Source organism: Mytilus californianus, unplaced genomic scaffold, assembly GCF_021869535.1.
Source record: "Mytilus californianus isolate M0D057914Y unplaced genomic scaffold, xbMytCali1.0.p SCAF_9, whole genome shotgun sequence".
Taxonomy (NCBI): domain Eukaryota; kingdom Metazoa; phylum Mollusca; class Bivalvia; order Mytilida; family Mytilidae; genus Mytilus; species Mytilus californianus.
The window spans coordinates 88,791,101-88,811,833 of NW_026262745.1; the positions used below are offsets into that span (position 1 = coordinate 88,791,101).

Below are 20,733 nucleotides of genomic sequence, written 5' to 3' on the forward strand. Positions count from 1 at the left end.
TCTCTCTGTCTTTTCCTTAAGTTTCTCGTCAAATTGAGAACCAAATATTCCCTCAGAAGTAAGAGGTAAAGACATCACAGTATTAGCATAATCTTTTAAATCACTAAGTCCTGTGTCATACATTGTTGCTCTTCGCCTAACTATATGGTGAAAAGAACCAGTCCTAGACATTTGATCGAATGTTTTTGTAGATAACGCAAAAATGTCTCTCACATTTTGCACAGCACCATCTAAATTAGGTGTATCAGACTGTAAATTGTCCAATAAAATACCAAGTGCCTGTTGTGTATAGCAAGATGTTATCAAACCCATTCTTGCCGATAATTGTCCCTGATATGCAATTTTCGCTAAAGACTTTAACTCTTTATTGAATAAACAAGGAACTCTACCGAAAGCTGCTTTAGGTCCAAATCTCTTGACTAACAAACTCTCTACGGTATTGTCAAAAGTAGGCACATTGAAAAAATTTTCACAGCTAGTGTCTACTGGAAAACTTTAGCTATAACTGTCTAGAAAACAAGTTACCTTCTGAGGAGTATCTGACCTCCATGCCCCTTTCAAGATATCAATTTGATTCTGTTCTAATATGATACCAGTCTTGTCTTTGGAGCGATATGCATAAGCATCTTCTCCAAACTTTTCTCCTAGAACATTACATCTAGTTTTCTGATTAGAGTCTGTTGTACTAGTAGCTGTACTTGTATTCTCAGGTTTGAAATACCTTTGAAACCTTTCAGTAGATTTTACACCTTCAAGATCCAGTAATGATCTATTGTCTATACTAGATGCATATTCTGAATGTTCAGATGCATTTTCACTGAACATAAAACCACTATTTTGTCTCTCATTGTCTGACACACAAATTGACAAAGTATCTAAATTCCCGTGATTTGGCTGCTCATCAGCAGATATCAGGGGTAATATTGGTCTGCGAGCTGCACTACATGCCTCATCTGTGACCGTTACAGTTTCTGACCTAGCAACCCCCGCTACGGGTTCTGTATGCCTTTCAACTGCCAAAATGTTCACTAGTTGACCTAACTTTTCATTCAAAGATGAATATTGTTGCTCTTGCTCAGCAAACTTAGCATTCATACGTCCTTCTAAGTCATGAACATCGTCTTTTTTCTTTGAAGACCTTTTCTTACCGCTACGGTTTTGTTTCTTTTCGTCCGCCATGTTGGAAGTTTCTGACATAACAGAAGCGCTTTCTTCGTCTGCTACAATATCAGAGCCTTCAATTCTGATTCTGCCACGTTTAAAATCAAATCTTGAAACAACAGAAGTTGTTCAAGAACGTCTGAACTCTTTCGCGCAGAAAATAAAACTGATTTGGTAGGGCGACGCTTGCGTCTTGGTGACTATGATTATATGATTGAGATGAGAGTCATCAATACGCTTTAATTTTTTTTGCGAGTCTGAACAGTCAAAGGGAGATAAATCCTATATGTAAAGTATCAGGTGGTAAGTAGAAAATGAATGAAATGAAATTATTTTGTACATCTATTTATAATAAATGTTTGAATGCCAATACCCAAGTTTAGGAATGATTTTGTATTTTATGTGTATACAGATTAAGCAGAAAATATATTGTTTAAGGTCACTACTTTAAACACCTTTATAACTTGATTGCGGTTGAACGGTTCGACTTCATTTCATTTAAATTAAAATGTTTGTAAAGGTGGTTCACAGTTGAATTTAGTAATACATCGTTGATTGATATGTAGATTTTAGTTCGTGCTATTTTTTCATCAGGTATTTATTTCATTTCCTTTTGTTGGAATAAAGGCAATGAGTATGTAGCTCTGACACTCATCATTTTCTTTCTTTACTCTTGGTTTTATCAACTTATGACAGTAGGAATCATAAAAGTTATAACAGAAAAAAAAACCAAACAAACAACAAAACGAATAGAAAACTAACTATTTTTTTTAATTATATTCTATAGGATGCTGTTGAACACATTGAAGAAAACAGAGATAAACACCAGATAAACACATGAGGAAACTGTTACGGAAGCTTATGAGATATATTATGTAATCTTGGTAACCAAATGTTGCGCCTCGTGTTGCACCGGTTCGTCAAATGTTGGAAGACATTTTATTTTTTTAGAAAGTAAAAAGTAAAATAACAAAAATACCGAACTCCGAAGATTTTGCAATAAGTACTTTGTAAATTACATTCGGTCCTTTTTAAATAATTTGAATTAACTATAATAATGAAAATGTGTTGTTCTCTTCGGAATCGATATCATACATTTTTGTTATTTTAAACGTATTCCGTGAAATGTAATTTAAATGAACAAGAAATAGTACACTATATCTTCTTCGTTATATTGTTTGTTTATATTAGCCTCAGTTTGTTGAATCATGTCCAAAAAGAGAGAAGATACTGAAGGTAAAATACAAAACCATTAATAAAATACAAAACTGGCATCATCATGGTTAAAAAAGACGAATAAGCGAACAACAGAACATTCTTCTAAACCTGCTAAACCATATTAGAACCTTTTCAGCATAGCTGCTGACTAAGCAGATGATTTTTTCGGGTTATAAGTCATGTGTTAATCAGGAAGTAGCAAAAAGGATCCGATCAGTGATCGTAACTCTTTCACCATTTAATGGTTTTGTCATGTCGAGCATCTTCTAGATTAGACCGTGAACCTCAGTTGAATATTGTACATATAAAAAAATAAGAAGATGTGGTATGGTTGTCTGTCAGCCAACTCTCCACCATGAACCATATTACATAGAAGGTTGAACAATTTTGGTTATCGTACATCTGTGGACGATGAGCAAAACCTGTACCTCGCAAGAAGCTATACAGATCGTAAAAAATGACAAAGTAACGTAAAACATGCAATTCACACGAGAAAACTAACTTTTATATATATATATTGTATTGAAGTTCGTCTTAATTGTAATGTGAACTCTTTAAGCAGTAACACTCGTTTTTTTAAAGTTCATCTGCATCAGGGAGGAATATCGACGTTGTTATGTCTCTAGTCTACACTATTAACGTGTTCTGCAATTAAAAAGAATTCAACATTATCATTGATTGATCGTCTGAAAAGCAACATTTTCGATTCTACCCTAAAAAAGCCCTTTTTTTTGCAGCGACAATTGAAAAAATAAATGTCATTTGTTTACCTTTATAACTTGTTTCAATCCAAAAGAAATGAGACCTTTCACTTTGTTCTGTTAGATTTTCTTATCACTCGTAAAGAATTTTGATCAATCGATGAAATATAACCGATTTATTTACTAGCAGTTTATACTGGATCAATAAAATCAAATGTTTAAATGATTCAAGGAGCTGACTAGGCAAAACTATTCAGTTTTTCGTTATTGATGAAAGATGTATTACGACACAATCAATTGATTTACCAAAGTTCCTATCCTGAAGATGGTTAGACTGTAACATACAATAATCAGACTTTGCATACATGATGAAGGTTAAGATGGATTCACTGAATATCGCCATTTTGGATTGTACAACAGCAGTACACAATCGGTCTAGTTCTTTGCCTAAATCTGCAAATTTGAGACAGATTTGCAATTTATGTGTAAGACTTTTTATTTGTATAAAGACTAATTAGTGATTTATTGAATTATTCAAAATGTTAAAACAAATACCAAATTTTTTGTGTTTTTTTATAATCAATTTTTCAACCTAGCCATTTAAGGGAAGATAACTCTTATAATAAACGTTTTATACTAGAATGATAGTGATTTTATTTTATTTTTACTTTTAGCAAGAAAAAAAGTTCGATGGCATCATTTTTCATTTTCTTAAAGCATATTATATAACCTATCTTCTCATATTTGTTTTCAAAATTCTATCTCATATATTTCTTTTTATTCACAAAAAATGTGTTTTATGAACAATCTATGAATATTTAGGCAATTTTGCACAACCTGTTGCTTGAAAAATAGCACGATGTCCCACACTTCTTATTATATTTATGGAAAAGTATAATACAATCTTCATTTTGACAAAGTATAAGAAAATTCTATCTGAGGAAATATATACTGATGATCCACCTTAACTAATCGATTTTAGTTACTGTTTTGTTTAACAATATTCGTAAGCGTAACTTCTTAAGGAAATATGTTACCTTAGTTGGATATTTTTAAGTGCCCATTTTACCTCGCTGAACTAGTAAAAACATCTCCAGCATTCAAACGGTCAATCCAGAAAAGAGGCGTCAAAGCACCAATCCTTGTTATAAGTTTATTTCTATTTCGAAAAACTCATTTTGATCACATTCATAACACAAATCAATCACAAAAACATAAGAACAAGACATTCAAGATATTTAAAAACAACCATATAGAAAATCTTAAAATTTTAGTAATACGATGGCTGAAATGTCATCCGTTACAAAGGAGACTATGTCTGTGGTCTGTGGTTTTGTTTTCGGGTATTTATTCAAATGTTCGAAGCTCGGAATCAGAAAAAAAAATCCGAAAGAGGAGAATGTCTTCCTGCGGGCTGTTACCATGTGAACTAGCACGTAGTAAATGTGTCTCAATGCGTCGGTTTTGTACAAAGCAAGATTCATAGTTGTATCGCAATACATATTCTTGTTGGGAATATGCATTTGATTTGTCATTTGAAGTTTAACAGCAATCTATTATCATCTACAAATTCATTGTACGGGTATACAATATTTCATTTCACATAGCACAAACATAATACAGCAAATATTGAATCTTAAATAAAAGAGAAAAGAATGTCGTCTTGTCATAACAAACATAAATTCAATAGCAGCTACAACAGGATGGAAAGAAAACAACAATTGAAAGATAATTGAACTTGTATCCGATTACAATTTGAAATATACTGTTCAGGTATTAATATTTTACAAGAAAATACAAACAATTGGTTATGCAATAGGACAAATTGTACTAGGTCAATAAAAGGAGGAACATTATCTCAAAGTATGAGATATTGCTTCGTTGATATTCCTATCCAATGTTAAAAAACTTGAATATTTACTCATCGTATATACCAGACAACATCAGAATGGGAAACATCGAACATTGCTGTAAACCTTTCACCAAAGAGCAATGTCAATAATGATTTGCTGGCTTTAAAAGGCTCCACAAAAAAATTATGTAAAACTGTTCAAATCAGAAAACCAATGGCCTTATTTTTGTACAAAACACCAAAACAAAACAAATTTGAGACACCACAATAGTAACAGTGGGTGGTGCGTTACACGCCCCTGACCTTGGAAAACCACATAAATATTGTAGTGGGTTAAAGCCTTGATCCGTTAGATGCAAGATACACATGTGTTCAATATGATGAGATGATCTGAGTGTGAGGAATTGATGTACCTTGTGTGCTATACAAAATGTGTGTACGTTTCGGCAGTTAAATGTATTTATAGGTTTCATATATTCCTGTTGGTACCAATTGAGTATGTTTGATAATTGACGCATTCCGGTATTTTGTAATGAATCACAGTTTATAGAAAAAAATCATTCAAGTCCGTCTGAATTCCTTTAAATTGATAACTTTAATTACAAATACCATTACTATGATGATATATTTGCTTAAGATTGCATTTCTGTAAATATAGACAATGCAATTTCCCATAGGAACTCCCTTTGCGGCTAAAGCTGTGCCACTTTTACTTTGAAGATTCGTGAAAAATTATATCCTAGAACGGAAAGTTGATATGCACTACTTTTTGATTCAAAGTTAAAAACATAAGGCTGTGCGGCATATTTTTAACATGTATATGCCCCGATCTTCTAAGAGTTTAAAATTATAATAAAATTCTGTACAACCCCTACCTTCACTTTGAAGGTCCCTCAGAATTCAATTTTCGTTGCTACCATGTGTTTTTATACTGGTAACATTCCCAAGTTATTTCTCAATGAGATGAAACATAGAGATCATATATTGGAACCAATACCTTAACAAAACAGAATATCTATCAATATTATATATCTCCCCAAAAGAGGCGTGTCTTATGAAACAGCTGTATTTACAAAGTGCAACCTATACTTACACTTATTCAAATAGAAAACTCTTGAAAAACACTTTTTCTCACAACAATACTATTTATCAGAATTATAGCCTTAAAGAAATCACTGCATATACTCTAACATTTTTTTACAGTACATTTTATACCCCCACCCCTGTTTCAATTTTTAAAGAATTTGAAAACAAGACTTTACCTATTGTCAGATTACCCTATGTGCATGTTTGCTGACATGAAATGGCTAGAACCTGTTTGAAACTATTCTGATAACAAATTGAAAGCATTTCAGAATACTATAAATGTAACGTTAAGTAGTTAATCATTCCAACATTCAAGATTATATAAAGTATCCATTCCTGCTTCTGTCTCCAGTCCACATCTTGCTGTATGCCTATTTGTCAATAAAATTTCACAACTTCTGCCTCGAATGGTCAGTTTAGAAATCTTGTCACAACAATATCATATCGAACCTTATATCTAACATACTTTAGCTGATATATGATCTAGAAGTGTTAAACAAAGCCATATTTGCAAAAAATTGTATGTATGAAGTTACCAGTCTGATGTATGAATTCACATCTGTTTTTCTTTGCACAACTTCCAAGCACAGTTATTGTTTTTTTATACAAAGGACTTTTAAAATAATAAAATCATAGCATATAGGTTAAATTATCTGTTTTATGACCCAGAGGGTAGACATTTTTCTCTGTTTTTTGCCACTGGGGTCTCAAATTTGCCAACTTGTTCTGCTGTTTCTGTGAATTTGGAAAATTTAGTACATATTTAGGATAGAACATACTATTGTTAGTTTTATTGAGGTATTTTTGTTTTTCTAGCTTGTATTTTTATTTTTTCCGCGGTCAGAAAAAAAGCAAATTCAGGTGTTCCGGTTTACTTTTGGGTTATCGACAGGACAAAAACACCCCAACAAACAAAAGGTCGAAACATTGGGCTGTGCGGCATATTTTCAAAATTTATATGCCCGAACTTCTAAGAGTTTAAACTTATACTAAAATTCTGTACAACCCCTACCTCCACTTTGAGGGTCCCTCAGAATTCAGTTTTCGCCGCTACTATGTGTTTTATACTGGAAACATTTCAAAATTATTTCGCTATGAGATAAAACATAGAGATCATATCTGGGAACCAGTACGTAAACACAACAGAATATCTATGAATATTATATATCTCCTCAAAAGAGGCGTGGTTTATGAAACAGCTGTATTTACAAAGTGCAACCTAAAGATAATCAAATATTTAGAATAAAGTGGAACTTATTCATAGCGAACTCACTGTACGTAAAGTGGTAATAACAGCAATAATAGTGTTGTTTCAAAATTTGTATATCTTAGAATGACACAGAATACTTTATACAACATAAAAAAAAAGAAAAATTCCCCTTTTAATTCCAGATTTTGAACGTTAGACGTCGTTTTTTTCTCTTCTCCTGCTGTGCTCTGCCCTAGTATGTGTTTACGTTTAATATCTCATTGAACGTAATCTAAGCATAACTGGTTAAATATCGTTTGGCACATCTGCATAATTATATTTTGTTGATTCTAGGCAAATCAATTTGAACTATGCAGTGAGTTAAGATTTCCGTGTTCCTTCATTTCTTTATTAATTTCCTATTAAATAATTTGTAAATAGGAAAGAGCCATAAATGGTCTACTGCATTTCAGTAAAACTTAAAAGCCATTTGTTCATTCATACTGTTAAATAATTAAAGGAACGAATTTAGGAATATGAACCATAACAAAAAAGGTCGAGTTCATACGAACCTTAACAAAATACAGATATGTACATATTACATTCACTACATTTATCAAAAACAGGTGAAATAATACTCATATTAATTTAGTGACGGATCTATTAACAAAAACTACACATTGACCAATGAACCAGGAAAATGAGGTTAAGGTCAGAGGAATCCCACCTGACAAATGCTAAACTCGACGTAAGAATACTGTATTATCAAAGAGCGACATTTTCTTTTAAAGTTTAAAAAAATGGCTGTTGGAAAATTTTGGTTTCTAGAAACCATTTTGTTTCTAAAATAAAGTAAATGACCTCGGCAAAGTCAAAACGGTTAGATATACTTGAAGTACAAGAACAACACCAACTTAATTATTAGTATATTCCGTACAGTTTTATAATTATTATGTCAAATATCAATTCCGAATTATTTACATGCATCTCACCGGAAATAATATATATCCGATTGAGACTGATAAAGTCCAATTTACTGCATATTTTCTAAAGGTTTTGTAATCCTTGTACACAGATATACTTGAATAAAGATTCAAATACTGTCAGAAGGATTACCATTTATTGATAATTAGAAGAGATAATCCATTCAATTGTTATGTAGATTTTCCTTGTTAATTATTTTTTCTGTTACTTCTATCCACTGAACAAAAACAATGTTGGATATCTGAAATATATGATTACATATTAGGATATACATAGATACTAATATTTAATGTTTGTTTAAAAATTTCCAAAATCCACATTCCTTATAAGTTATATAGAAAAAGTAGCATATTGCTATCATTTACCAGCAGATACATTGTATTTATAAACAACGACAGTAGCTTGATGATTTTGTTCTGGTGAAGTACATAAAACGCTTTAACATTAAATGCTTATTTTGGGATGTCTGGTTTGATATTTTTATATCTGTGCTTTCTTGTTATTTTTTAAACAAATAGCTTAAATCATTTTCAAAACCTGTCAAGGACGTTTTTCCACCACCAGTGTAGTGTTTCAATATATAAGTTTGTATTGACATCGGTCTATCAACTGTTTTATGCAAAAACAATTTGTTAAGTCTACTTCACCAATCCATAATAAATTTTTCATAAACACCATGTGCTTACTGACCATTTTTACATGTATACTTTATTGTGTTAACAAGTTAATTTAGACTATTTACCGGATGTGTAATAAAATAAGCAACACGACAGGTGCCACATGTGGAGCAGGATCTGCCTACCCTTCCGGAGCACCTGAGATCACCCTTTTTTTTTGGTAGGGTTCGTGTTGCTTAGTCTTTGGTTTTCTATGTTGTGTCATCTGTACTATTATTTTTCTGTTTGTCTTTTTATTTTTGGCCATGGCGTTGTCAGTTTGTTTTCGATCTATGAGTTTGACTGTCCCTCTGGTATCTTTCGTCCCTCTTCTTTAATATAATGATATTTTGGTTTCACCTCTATAAATACAATGTTAAATTATTCGCAGTACGCATGATTCATGAATGCCTTTACCCGAAGTTGGTGTGTATTGTTTAATCGGGACATCCTAGAAATTTTATTTTTAATGAATTTAAAGGTATCTAATTATATTGATCAAAATGTCAAACTCAATGCTAAAATAAAATTCCTCATAGAAAACGTTTGGAAATAACGGTTTTCCAAAGCACAATTGCATTTCTTTTTCTATGATAAATACATATTTCAGATTTGTTAAAGATTCGTGTCACCATCTGAATAAACTACTATTTGTTATACGCACGGAAAACAATGTACCAATTTGTTTATGGTTGTTATTTACGCTGCGCTGGAATAGAAAGTATTATTTAACATGAAAAACTATGAATTAATTCAAATATACGACAGGAATCATCAAAAACAATAGCATTATTATAAGACATTACATACAACAATAACAGGTTGGACATAAAACAAACATAGCAAAACAAACGGAAAGGAAAACAAAAACAAAGATAAATAAAGAAAGGAAAGGCGAATACACACAAACATAAAATAAACTTACCCACAACTCGAACATTCGCTGAAATATGGGAATATTAAAAGGTATAAATGAAGTAAAATATTTCATTCACGTCATAATTTGCCACTCTAATAACGTATAACATTTCATTCAGATTTATAAATTAAGCTTGTATCATGAAGAAAAAAACGTACTTATAGTTTTCCACTGAAAACAAAATTATGTTGTATCCTTCATTTTTTCCTTTGTGATGTAAACGTCCCTAAACAGTCAGGGGCGTTACTTAAACAAGTTATTTTTTTTAGTTACTTATATAGGTAATTTTTGTTTTTAAAGATCATAAAATTACTCAATAGAGTTATTTTAAATTTCAATAGAAGCATGGACTTTATGTAGTTTTCATGAATTTTTACATCATTTTATATCATAAATATAAGAATTTACTAAATTTGAGTGGAGTATAGTGGTAAAGGGTTACTTTAAAAATAAAGACAAAAATATTACTTGAATAAGTTATTTTATACATCTTTGAAAGAATCAGTAATAACACTTATTTAAGGAATATATTTAATTGTTTTGGGTCACAAATTATAAATAACTTCAAGTCTTAATTAAATCACAAGTTTCTATCTATTTATATCTGTCTACTTTCAAGATTTTCAAGGAAAATGATATTTTAATAGTCCCAAGAGACCAATCTTTGACCCAGGAGCGTCGATATGAAAGATAAGTGCGTCAGAAAGGCAATTAGTGTTTCAGAAGGATTAGATTTTATATTTAATGGGAAAAATAACCAGATGACTGTAAAAATTTGTTAAAGCTAGTAAAATCTGTATAATTGGACACCTAAAAAAATAATATTTAGAAAAGTTACTTAAATAAGTAATATTTAATATAGCCTCGTTTTCAACATTACTTGTATAGGTAATTTTAAAAGTTACTTGTTTAAGTAATGCCCCTGACTGCTAAACGTGTTAATGTTGTAAAACATAATGTGTTACTTCTTAATGAATCTTACTCTCTTATTGTGTAATTAAACTAACATAAGTTCAGTATTGCTGAAGTCAATATGACTAAACGAGTTGTATATTTTCTATTTATTATCTACTTTTTTCTATATAAAGGTAAAGCCATCTTATCTTTAATCATGATCAGCTTTTCTAATTTATCGAAATCTAATCAGAATGTTTCATTTTCAAGATTGCTTCCTAAACTATAATCCCGAGCAGAACCGAAACGTATAGGTTATAAGCTAAGAGTTCGATTATTATCTGAATTTAGTGGTCACTGTTTATTTGAAACCTTGATTTTGACTTTGTGTGTTTCATCGGTTTAATATTAAGCTATGCTATATTATATGGAAAGTACATCGTTTATGTTTATATATATATACAAACTTACCACATGTTTGCTTGGCCAAACCTACTGTAAGATACAACATAAACATGATCTCAATTGTTATGGAAAAAACTTGCATATTATTCGTTAAAAGGTATTGTTTTTCGAATTACTAAATATATACGTATATATCTTTATATCTGTGGTACAGAGGGCACGGCTTCTCATTTTACGGTTTAGAATTGATATTGATTCACCATATATAAACTGTTTCAAATTAATTGCTTTGTTAATTAAAAGGTTTTAAGTTTGTTTGTACAACCAATGCTTACTAATGTGCATGTTCAGTGTTGACAACATTGGCCTAAAACGTTGATTTTTACGCGTGCTCATCTATTAAGCAAATGGAACATTTTGTTTGAGGGTTTTCATTCAGCTTCTGCACAGAAAATGCAGAAAGAGAATGGTTGTATTGAAATGTTTCAGACATAAATAAAGAAAGTGTGTTTGAAGAGTTTAAGTATAATTATCACACAAAGATTATGTTAAACATCACCATACAATCTTCTAAAAAAATAAGAACACCATCATACATGCAGTGAATTTCGTCGTCCATAAAACACAATAAAATAGATAAAATTGGCTTTCGTTAAACATGTTAAAATATAAAAGTAAAATATTAATTGTTTTCAGTTCCAAGATTTCATCATCAAAATTTTTTACAAAAAAAAAAGAGTTATAAACCCTGTAGCCACAGACACATGTCTTGCCTTTATGTAAAATAGTACGTTATAAATTGTGACACATTATTGTGAGCTTTTTCTTCAAATTCAGAAGATAACAACGATACATCCATGCAGTGATTTTCGAACATACTAATTTTGTCGTACATAAAACACAATATAACAGACACAACTAGCTTTCATTACAATATAACAGTAAAATATGTATCGTTTTAAAATCAAATACATCATCCAAAAGAGTTTGTTTTGAAAAGGATTAATAATAACTGATGCCAAAGACATAAGTCTCAACTTTATGTAAAAAGTATAAAAAATATATCGAACTTCAAGACAATTTTGATAGTATAATGCAAATTTTGGAATTGAAATGGCAAAATGTTAACATGTAAAGTATGCAAAACGTTGGGAGTCAATAAACCATGACTAAAGGTGCAGTGTCAAATAACCTGCATCGAAATAAAAACTACAGATGCTGATAAAACCGAATACAAAATACCGTTGACTTATCAATAAGTGGTTCCATTTTAACTAACCCAAACAAAAACTTTAATATGCAACATATGCACAGATTTCAGAGTCAATGAACCATGATGAGGGGCATGGCCATAAAATCTCCATGGAAATTAATTTCCTGCTAATAATTACCTATAAAAGATGTTTAGGTGTTAAAATATATGTGTATGAAATTCATCGAACGTTAATTATTTATGATTTTCAAGATTTGCGATACTTACCGCTGACTACTGAAATAAAAAACACATCATGTATAATGAAAATTACCAGTTTCTTAAAGCTATAAGAGTACAAGTACATGTAACAAACAGTACTGTCAAATATTTACAAATGATAGAATGTTGATATAAATTTGTATTAAAATATAGTATGTCTGGTTTGGTTTAAATCTACAAAGTTATACATAAATAAACGAGACAAATAGATGCAAAAACTAAACTAGTAATACTAAAAGTACAACGTTTTTAATATGCATGTCGATAAAAAAGTACAGTATTTACGAAAATGAGACAGCCCATCAGAACACGGCAATACACAGAAAAAGTATCATCATCAGATGCAGTGGATTGTAAAACACTGAATTACACAATTTCATTGTGTTAATCATGATAAGAACATCTTTTAGTAGTATTTACTGAGACACAGCCTATTATACATGTATACTAATCATTATACATGTATACTAATCATTATACATGTATAATAATCATGTTTAATGTGATATATAGTTCGGTATGGCAAGGAATTTCATATTCATTACGAATATACAATGGAAAATATGTTTAACTTTAAAGAGACAATAACTGTATATATATATATTTATTACATGTATAAGAATGATAGACATCACGTACAGACACACAAAAGTTAATGCTACACAGAAAACTGATTATTGAGAAAAATAAACACCAACAAAAGCCTATGAGAACATGTTTAGGAAAGACACTACGATTGACCCTCGTGTAATCGCATTTTTCGAAATCAAGATGAAAGGTCTTAATATATCTTTACAAAATAACGTTTTCAATCTATAATATAAACTGATTAACCTTCGAGTTTTGCTCTATCACAATGTCTTGGAAAACACAAGTTTAAATAGGACAAATATTCAATAAGAACCATCAAGTGTGTACACAAGTGCTATAGCTTCAATAAAATCAATCTCAAATCGACCTTATTAATAGTTCCAAAACACCAATAACAATGAAGTATGTTTTGTTCATATTATTGAATCTTTAATTGTTACTTGTTATAAGACATTATTTAATCGGATTCAATAACACGAATCGCTATATTTGATATGATATGCAATATATTACATATGTTATATGTTTCTTGACTTAATCGAGTATCGAAGAAAAACACAGCAATAGGTCAAGGTGACCTATATTTACTTGTGTAATGCAAATCATAAGATAACTAAAAACGATGACTTGTAACTATGACATGTCAAAGATGCTAAATATTCATGTGGGAACCACATTTGCTAACAGATTATATATACATTCCTATACATTAACCATTAACAGATGACAAGTGTTGTATTGGAAAGAAGTTTACATTTGTGTTATATATCTTATACGATTTCAAAATATCTTAAAATCACCTGCTAAAGTATCTTAGAAACTTGTATAAAAAAAATGTATGCACGTTTACATAAATTAATGTTTTACTGTGACTTGACTGTTAGTGTTGCTCTCCACCTATTGCAACTTATTCAAAATTCTGCCCAAATTGCAATTTGTTTTATAAAACCAAACTGATCAACTGGTCAAAAATTTGAACAAACTGCTGTAGAAAACCATAGTCAAGTCGTGAAAGTGCAAGGTGATAAAATAAAGCATACTTACAATCCTATCAGACTTTAATTCCACTTCAATGTTATTATGAAAAATCAGTCTAACAGTTTGTATAGAAATTTTATTGTTATTGGCATGCTAAAGGTGATGAATAGAAATTTTGAATCGCTATAAAAATGTCCAAACTAAGCTTAGTGGTCACTGTTTATTTGAAACCTTGATTTTGACTTTGTGTGTTTCATCGGTTTAATATTTAGCTATGCTATATTATATGGAAAATACATCGTTTATGTTTATATATATATACAAACTTACCACATGTTTGCTTGGCCAAACCTACTGTAAGATACAACATAAACATGATCTCGATTGTTATGGAAAAAACTTGCATATTATTCGTTAAAAGGTATTGTTTTTCGAATTACTAAATATATACATATATATCTTTATATCTGTGGTACAGAGGGCACGGCTTCTCATTTTACGGTTTAGAATTGATATTGATTCACCATATATAAACTGTTTCAAATTAATTGCTTTGTTAATTAAAAGGTTTTAAGTTTGTTTGTACAACCAATGCTTACTAATGTGCATGTTCAGTGTTGACAACATTGGCCTAAAACGTTGATTTTTACGCGTGCTCATCTATTAAGCAAATGGAACATTTTGTTTGAGGGTTTTCATTCAGCTTCTGCACAGAAAATGCAGAAAGAGAATGGTTGTATTGAAATGTTTCAGACATAAATAAAGAAAGTGTGTTTGAAGAGTTTAAGTATAATTATCACACAAAGATTATGTTAAACATCACCATACAATCTTCTAAAAAAATAAGAACACCATCATACATGCAGTGAATTTCGTCGTCCATAAAACACAATAAAATAGATAAAATTGGCTTTCGTTAAACATGTTAAAATATAAAAGTAAAATATTAATTGTTTTCAGTTCCAAGATTTCATCATCAAAATTTTTTACAAAAAAAAAAGAGTTATAAACCCTGTAGCCACAGACACATGTCTTGCCTTTATGTAAAATAGTACGTTATAAATTGTGACACATTATTGTGAGCTTTTTTTTCAAATTCAGAAGATAACAACGATACATCCATGCAGTGATTTTCGAACATACTAATTTTGTCGTACATAAAACACAATATAACAGACACAACTAGCTTTCATTACAATATAACAGTAAAATATGTATCGTTTTAAAATCAAATACATCATCCAAAAGAGTTTGTTTTGAAAAGGATGAATAATAACTGATGCCAAAGACATAAGTCTCAACTTTATGTAAAAAGTATAAAAAATATATCGAACTTCAAGACAATTTTGATAGTATAATGCAAATTTTGGAATTGAAATGGCAAAATGTTAACATGTAAAGTATGCAAAACGTTGGGAGTCAATAAACCATAACTAAAGGTGCAGTGTCAAATAACCTGCATCGAAATAAAAACTACAGATGCTGATAAAACCGAATACAAAATACCGTTGACTTATCAATAAGTGGTTCCATTTTAACTAACCCAAACAAAAACTTTAATATGCAACATATGCACAGATTTCAGAGTCAATGAACCATGATGAGGGGCATGGCCATAAAATCTCCATGGAAATTAATTTCCTGCTAATAATTACCTATAAAAGATGTTTAGGTGTTAAAATATATGTGTATGAAATTCATCGAACGTTAATTATTTATGATTTTCAAGATTTGCGATAATTACCGCTGACTACTGAAATAAAAAACACATCATGTATAATGAAAATTACCAGTTTCTTAAAGCTATAAGAGTACAAGTACATGTAACAAACAGTACTGTCAAATATTTACAAATGATAGAATGTTGATATAAATTTGTATTAAAATATAGTATGTCTGGTTTGGTTTAAATCTACAAAGTTATACATAAATAAACGAGACAAATAGATGCAAAAACTAAACTAGTAATACTAAAAAGTACAACGTTTTTAATATGCATGTCGATAAAAAAGTACAGTATTTACGAAAATGAGACAGCCCATCAGAACACGGCAATACACAGAAAAAGTATCATCATCAGATGCAGTGGATTGTAAAACACTGAATTACACAATTTCATTGTGTTAATCATGATAAGAACATCTTTTAGTAGTATTTACTGAGACACAGCCTATTATACATGTATACTAATCATTATACATGTATATTAATCATGTTTAATGTGATATATAGTTCGGTATGGCAAGGAATTTCACATTCATTACGAATATACAACGGAAAATATGTTTAACTTTAAAGAGACAATAACTGTATATATATATATTTATTACATGTATAAGAATGATAGACATCACGTACAGACACACAAAAGTTAATGCTACACAGAAAACTGATTATTGAGAAAAATAAACACCAACAAAAGCCTATGAGAACATGTTTAGGAAAGACACTACGATTGACCCTCGTGTAATCGCATTTTTCGAAATCAAGATGAAAGGTCTTAATATATCTTTACAAAATAACGTTTTCAATCTATAATATAAACTGATTCACCTTCGAGTTTTGCTCTATCACAATGTCTTGGAAAACACAAGTTTAAATAGGACAAATATTCAATAAGAACCATCAAGTGTGTACACAAGTGCTATAGCTTCAATAGAATCAATCTCAAATCGACCTTATTAATAGTTCCAAAACACCAATAACAATGAAGTATGTTTTGTTCATATTATTGAATCTTTAATTGTTACTTGTTATAAGACATTATTTAATCGGATTCAATAACACGAATCGCTATATTTGATATGATATGCAATATATTACATATGTTATATGTTTCTTGACTTAATCGAGTATCGAAGAAAAACACAGCAATAGGTCAAGGTGACCTATATTTACTTGTGTAATGCAAATCATAAGATAACTAAAAACGATGACTTGTAACTATGACATGTCAAAGATGCTAAATATTCATGTGGGAAACCACATTTGCTAACAGATTATATATACATTCCTATACATTAACCATTAACAGATGACAAGTGTTGTATTGCAAAGAAGTTTACATTTGTGTTATATATCTTATACGATTTCAAAATATCTTAAAATCACCTGCTAAAGTATCTTAGAAACTTGTATAAAAAAAATGTATGCACGTTTACATAAATTAATGTTTTACTGTGACTTGACTGTTAGTGTTGCTCTCCACCTATTGCAACTTATTCAAAATTCTGCCCAAATTGCAATTTGTTTTATAAAACCAAACTGATCAACTGGTCAAAAATTTGAACAAACTGCTGTAGAAAACCATAGTCAAGTCGTGAAAGTGCAAGGTGATAAAATAAAGCATACTTACAATCCTATCAGACTTTAATTTCACTTCAATGTTATTATGAAAAATCAGTCTAACAGTTTGTATAGAAATTTTATTGTTATTGGCATGCTAAAGTTGATGGATAGAAAATTTGAATCGCTATAAAAATGTCCAAACTAAGCTTACATACAAGTTTTCTTTCGAAAAGTCTTCTATATTCAAAAGAATCAGACATCATTTGAATTAAAACATCTTATATTCAGTAAAATATATGTCAAATTACAATACATTGTTAATAAGTTTCCATGGGAGATAACCTAAAACATTATTCTTTTGAATATAGAAGACTTTTCTAAAGAAAAATTGATTATCTCCCATGGAAACTTCCTAAAAAAGTATTGTAATTTCACACATATTCTACTGGACATACAATATTTTAATTCAAATGATGTCTGATTCTTATGAATATAGAAGACTTTTCGAAAGAAAAAAATTTTTGAAACCTTAGTCTGGACATATTTATAGCAATTCAAAATTTCTATCCATCACCTTTAGCCTGACAATAATAATAAAATTTCTATACAAACTGTTATACTGATTTTTCATAATAACATTGAAGTGAAATTATAGGATTGAAAGTATGCTTTACTTTACCACATTGCACTTTCACGACTTGAATGTGGTTTTCTACAGCAGTTTGTTCAAATTTCTGACCAGTTGAACAGTTTGGTTTTATAAAACAAATTGCAATTTGGCCAGAATTTTGAATAAGTTGCAATAGGTGGAGAGCAACACTATCAGTCAAGTCACAGTAACTGGAATTGCAAGTGGTAAAGTCAATTATATGTTTTAACTCAATTGATAGGTTTTACATATTATTCTAATAAACTATTATACATGTATACTCACACTATAGGTTCTTGTCTACAAAACAAAATGCAAACTTAAATGACTCAACAACAATTGAAATACTTTTACCCGTTATTACTTAGGACTTGTATGAGTTGGTTATGTTATTTCTTATTTAATATATTTTACTTTTTTCTGAATGAACTCGAAACTGTAACATTAAGCTTTTTCACTGGTTGATCATTAATGCGTCTTTTGATAAAGAAAATTGTGTATAAGGTTTAAAAAGCAATCATCTTTCTTTAGATAGTCAACAGATGGTCGTCAGTACGATCAGATACATATTTTGTGAATTTCTGGATTTGTCACATGTTATTTTCTTTTAACAGAAAGCTTGTCTAAATAAAATACAATTTCAGTACAAACTTCTTCTTCAAAACTAATAATTCTTAAAATGTGTATTTTTCATGGTTAAATTTCTGTATTACTAAATAATGTCTGATATAATTTCCCCTTAAAAAAGTTGATAGAAAGTAAATGAACCACACTTTTTAATCAATTTTAGGCAAGATAAATATTAATATGCCTTTCTAAAGTCTTTATAAACACAAACATGACAAACAATGAATGACAAATTCTGAAAAAAATAGTACTGTCATCGATTGAATACACTAGCAAAATATTGTTTTTGATTTTCATGGTCACACTTAATGAATGATCAATTGTTTAATAGGATGTAGTAGATATTTACTGATACTTACTCAAAAATTGTTTCTTCCCTGAAAAGCAATAGAAAAGAATCTTTTGTAAAAGTATTTTTATTTGAATCAAATTTCTCAAGATCAATCGAATTCATTTTAATATATACTGTTGAGTCCATTCTTCTTATTAATTTCATCATCTATTATCTCGGGTTAAACAATTATTTGCATAGGAAAGAATATAATCTTGCAAATTATATCGTTTTCTTTCGAATTTAATACATTTGATTAGAATTAAACATTGCGATTATAAATGAGTAATTAGTTGTGGTTTTCATATGCTCTCTCCTAAGTGGTTTTGTAAGACCTTGTTCTCCCATCGTTGTATTTTTAGTCAATCATTTTCTTTTCTCTTATCGGTTTGACTTGTGAGTCATGATTTTTTAATCATTTATTCTTAGAATTGATCTTTTTGTCATGTTGTTGCTATGTGTTATTATCTCATAATTCTGACCCCTTGTTTTAGTACGTTCGTGTTGTGCAGAGTTTCTGTCTTATTCTTAGTTCTACAATATTTTTCTTGTCATTAACTGGGCTTACACTTCCGGTTATTTTTCAAACGGGTGGTTTCTCATAACACTTGTTATATACTTGAGATGTCATATATAAACATCTCACGTTTAACATCAATAAAAGTTTAATCTTACCCACAATTGATGCATCCGTATCTGTATAGTGACTTTGTTGACTGTTTTCTGAAATCAGGGATATGGAAACACAAACTGATTAAAGTGAAACTCACGAAAAAATGAAACATTAAACACGCATATCAAAACGTGAGTGTGTTTTGTGATAATTTTTCAAATATTTATAATGTATGTCGCACAATGATTCACAAATAGTGTCCGTATAATTTATTTCATCTCTAATGAAAAGTTCTACTACAATGCATACAAATTGCAATTCACAACTTCGTTGTAATAAACATACTCAACTGTTAGATTCACAATCTTTTATACAGGGACTGAAACTTACATGAATAAGAAGGCTGTATGACTAAAATTCAAATATGATGGTATTTGTCTCTATTTTTGTAGAGCAAATAAATGATATTGAACTGAGTTACATTGAGTCTATTGTCAACACATAAAATTTGGTAGGAGGTTTTTGATGCTTGGAATATCCTTAAAACCAAGATGTGTAAATGAAATGATCTCTTATCCTTTGTGAGAGAGTAAAAACATTACAATTGGTTGTTCAAGAGTTTATTTGGTAAACTTGGTTTAAGGTGGATTTTGGCCAGAGTATGACTTGCTTCATAGTTAAGGCAAATTTTATCATTTAAACATGTCCAACAGCTATATCAATTTAGACCAATTTAAAACATTTTTTTATTGAATCACATTTTCGCTTATAGAGTGGTTTTAAGGTATCAAAATCGATTTAAATGAGAAAATGCTTCTGTTCAATGCAAGTATTTGCTTCGAATCATAGAAAGGTTAAAAGGACATGTATGACTTATTGAATGAGAAAAATGTTACATTTGCTACAATGAAAAAGAGAAAAAAATATCTTATGTATTATATTAATATGACTGGTAATAAATGGAAAAAATAAACACTTAATGAACAAAACATACTAGAAGCATTTAGTTTTGCTGGTTCCAATATAGAATTATCCATAGAAAATTAAATAACTAATACAGTACTTTATAAGATGAAGATAAACAATAGTAATATATATGACAATACTGCAAAGAGAA

At 30.0% G+C, this 20,733-nt stretch overlaps 1 protein-coding gene across 6 annotated transcripts in view; it reads right to left on the reverse strand.

Annotated features, from left to right (window-relative positions):
- Positions 1–8,130: 8,130 nt before the first annotated feature.
- The window catches only part of LOC127716004 (transcription intermediary factor 1-alpha-like), a 431,824-nt gene continuing 419,221 nt past the window's right edge, over positions 8,131–20,733 (reverse strand). For 5 of the 6 annotated variants that reach the window (XM_052222110.1, XM_052222107.1, XM_052222108.1 and 2 more), the window contains exons 4-9: positions 19,679–19,726; positions 19,032–19,049; positions 18,331–18,345; positions 14,439–14,462; positions 9,773–9,790; positions 8,131–8,432 (exon numbers count right to left, since the gene is read on the reverse strand). In XM_052222110.1, the coding sequence (XP_052078070.1) occupies positions 8,402–8,432; positions 9,773–9,790; positions 14,439–14,462; positions 18,331–18,345; positions 19,032–19,049; positions 19,679–19,726 (154 nt within the window). In that variant the 3' untranslated portion in view covers positions 8,131–8,401. Of the gene's footprint in view, positions 8,433–9,772; positions 9,791–11,131; positions 11,156–14,438; positions 14,463–18,330; positions 18,346–19,031; positions 19,050–19,678; positions 19,727–20,733 lie in introns of all 6 variants that reach the window. The other variant, XM_052222106.1, reaches the window with a different exon arrangement.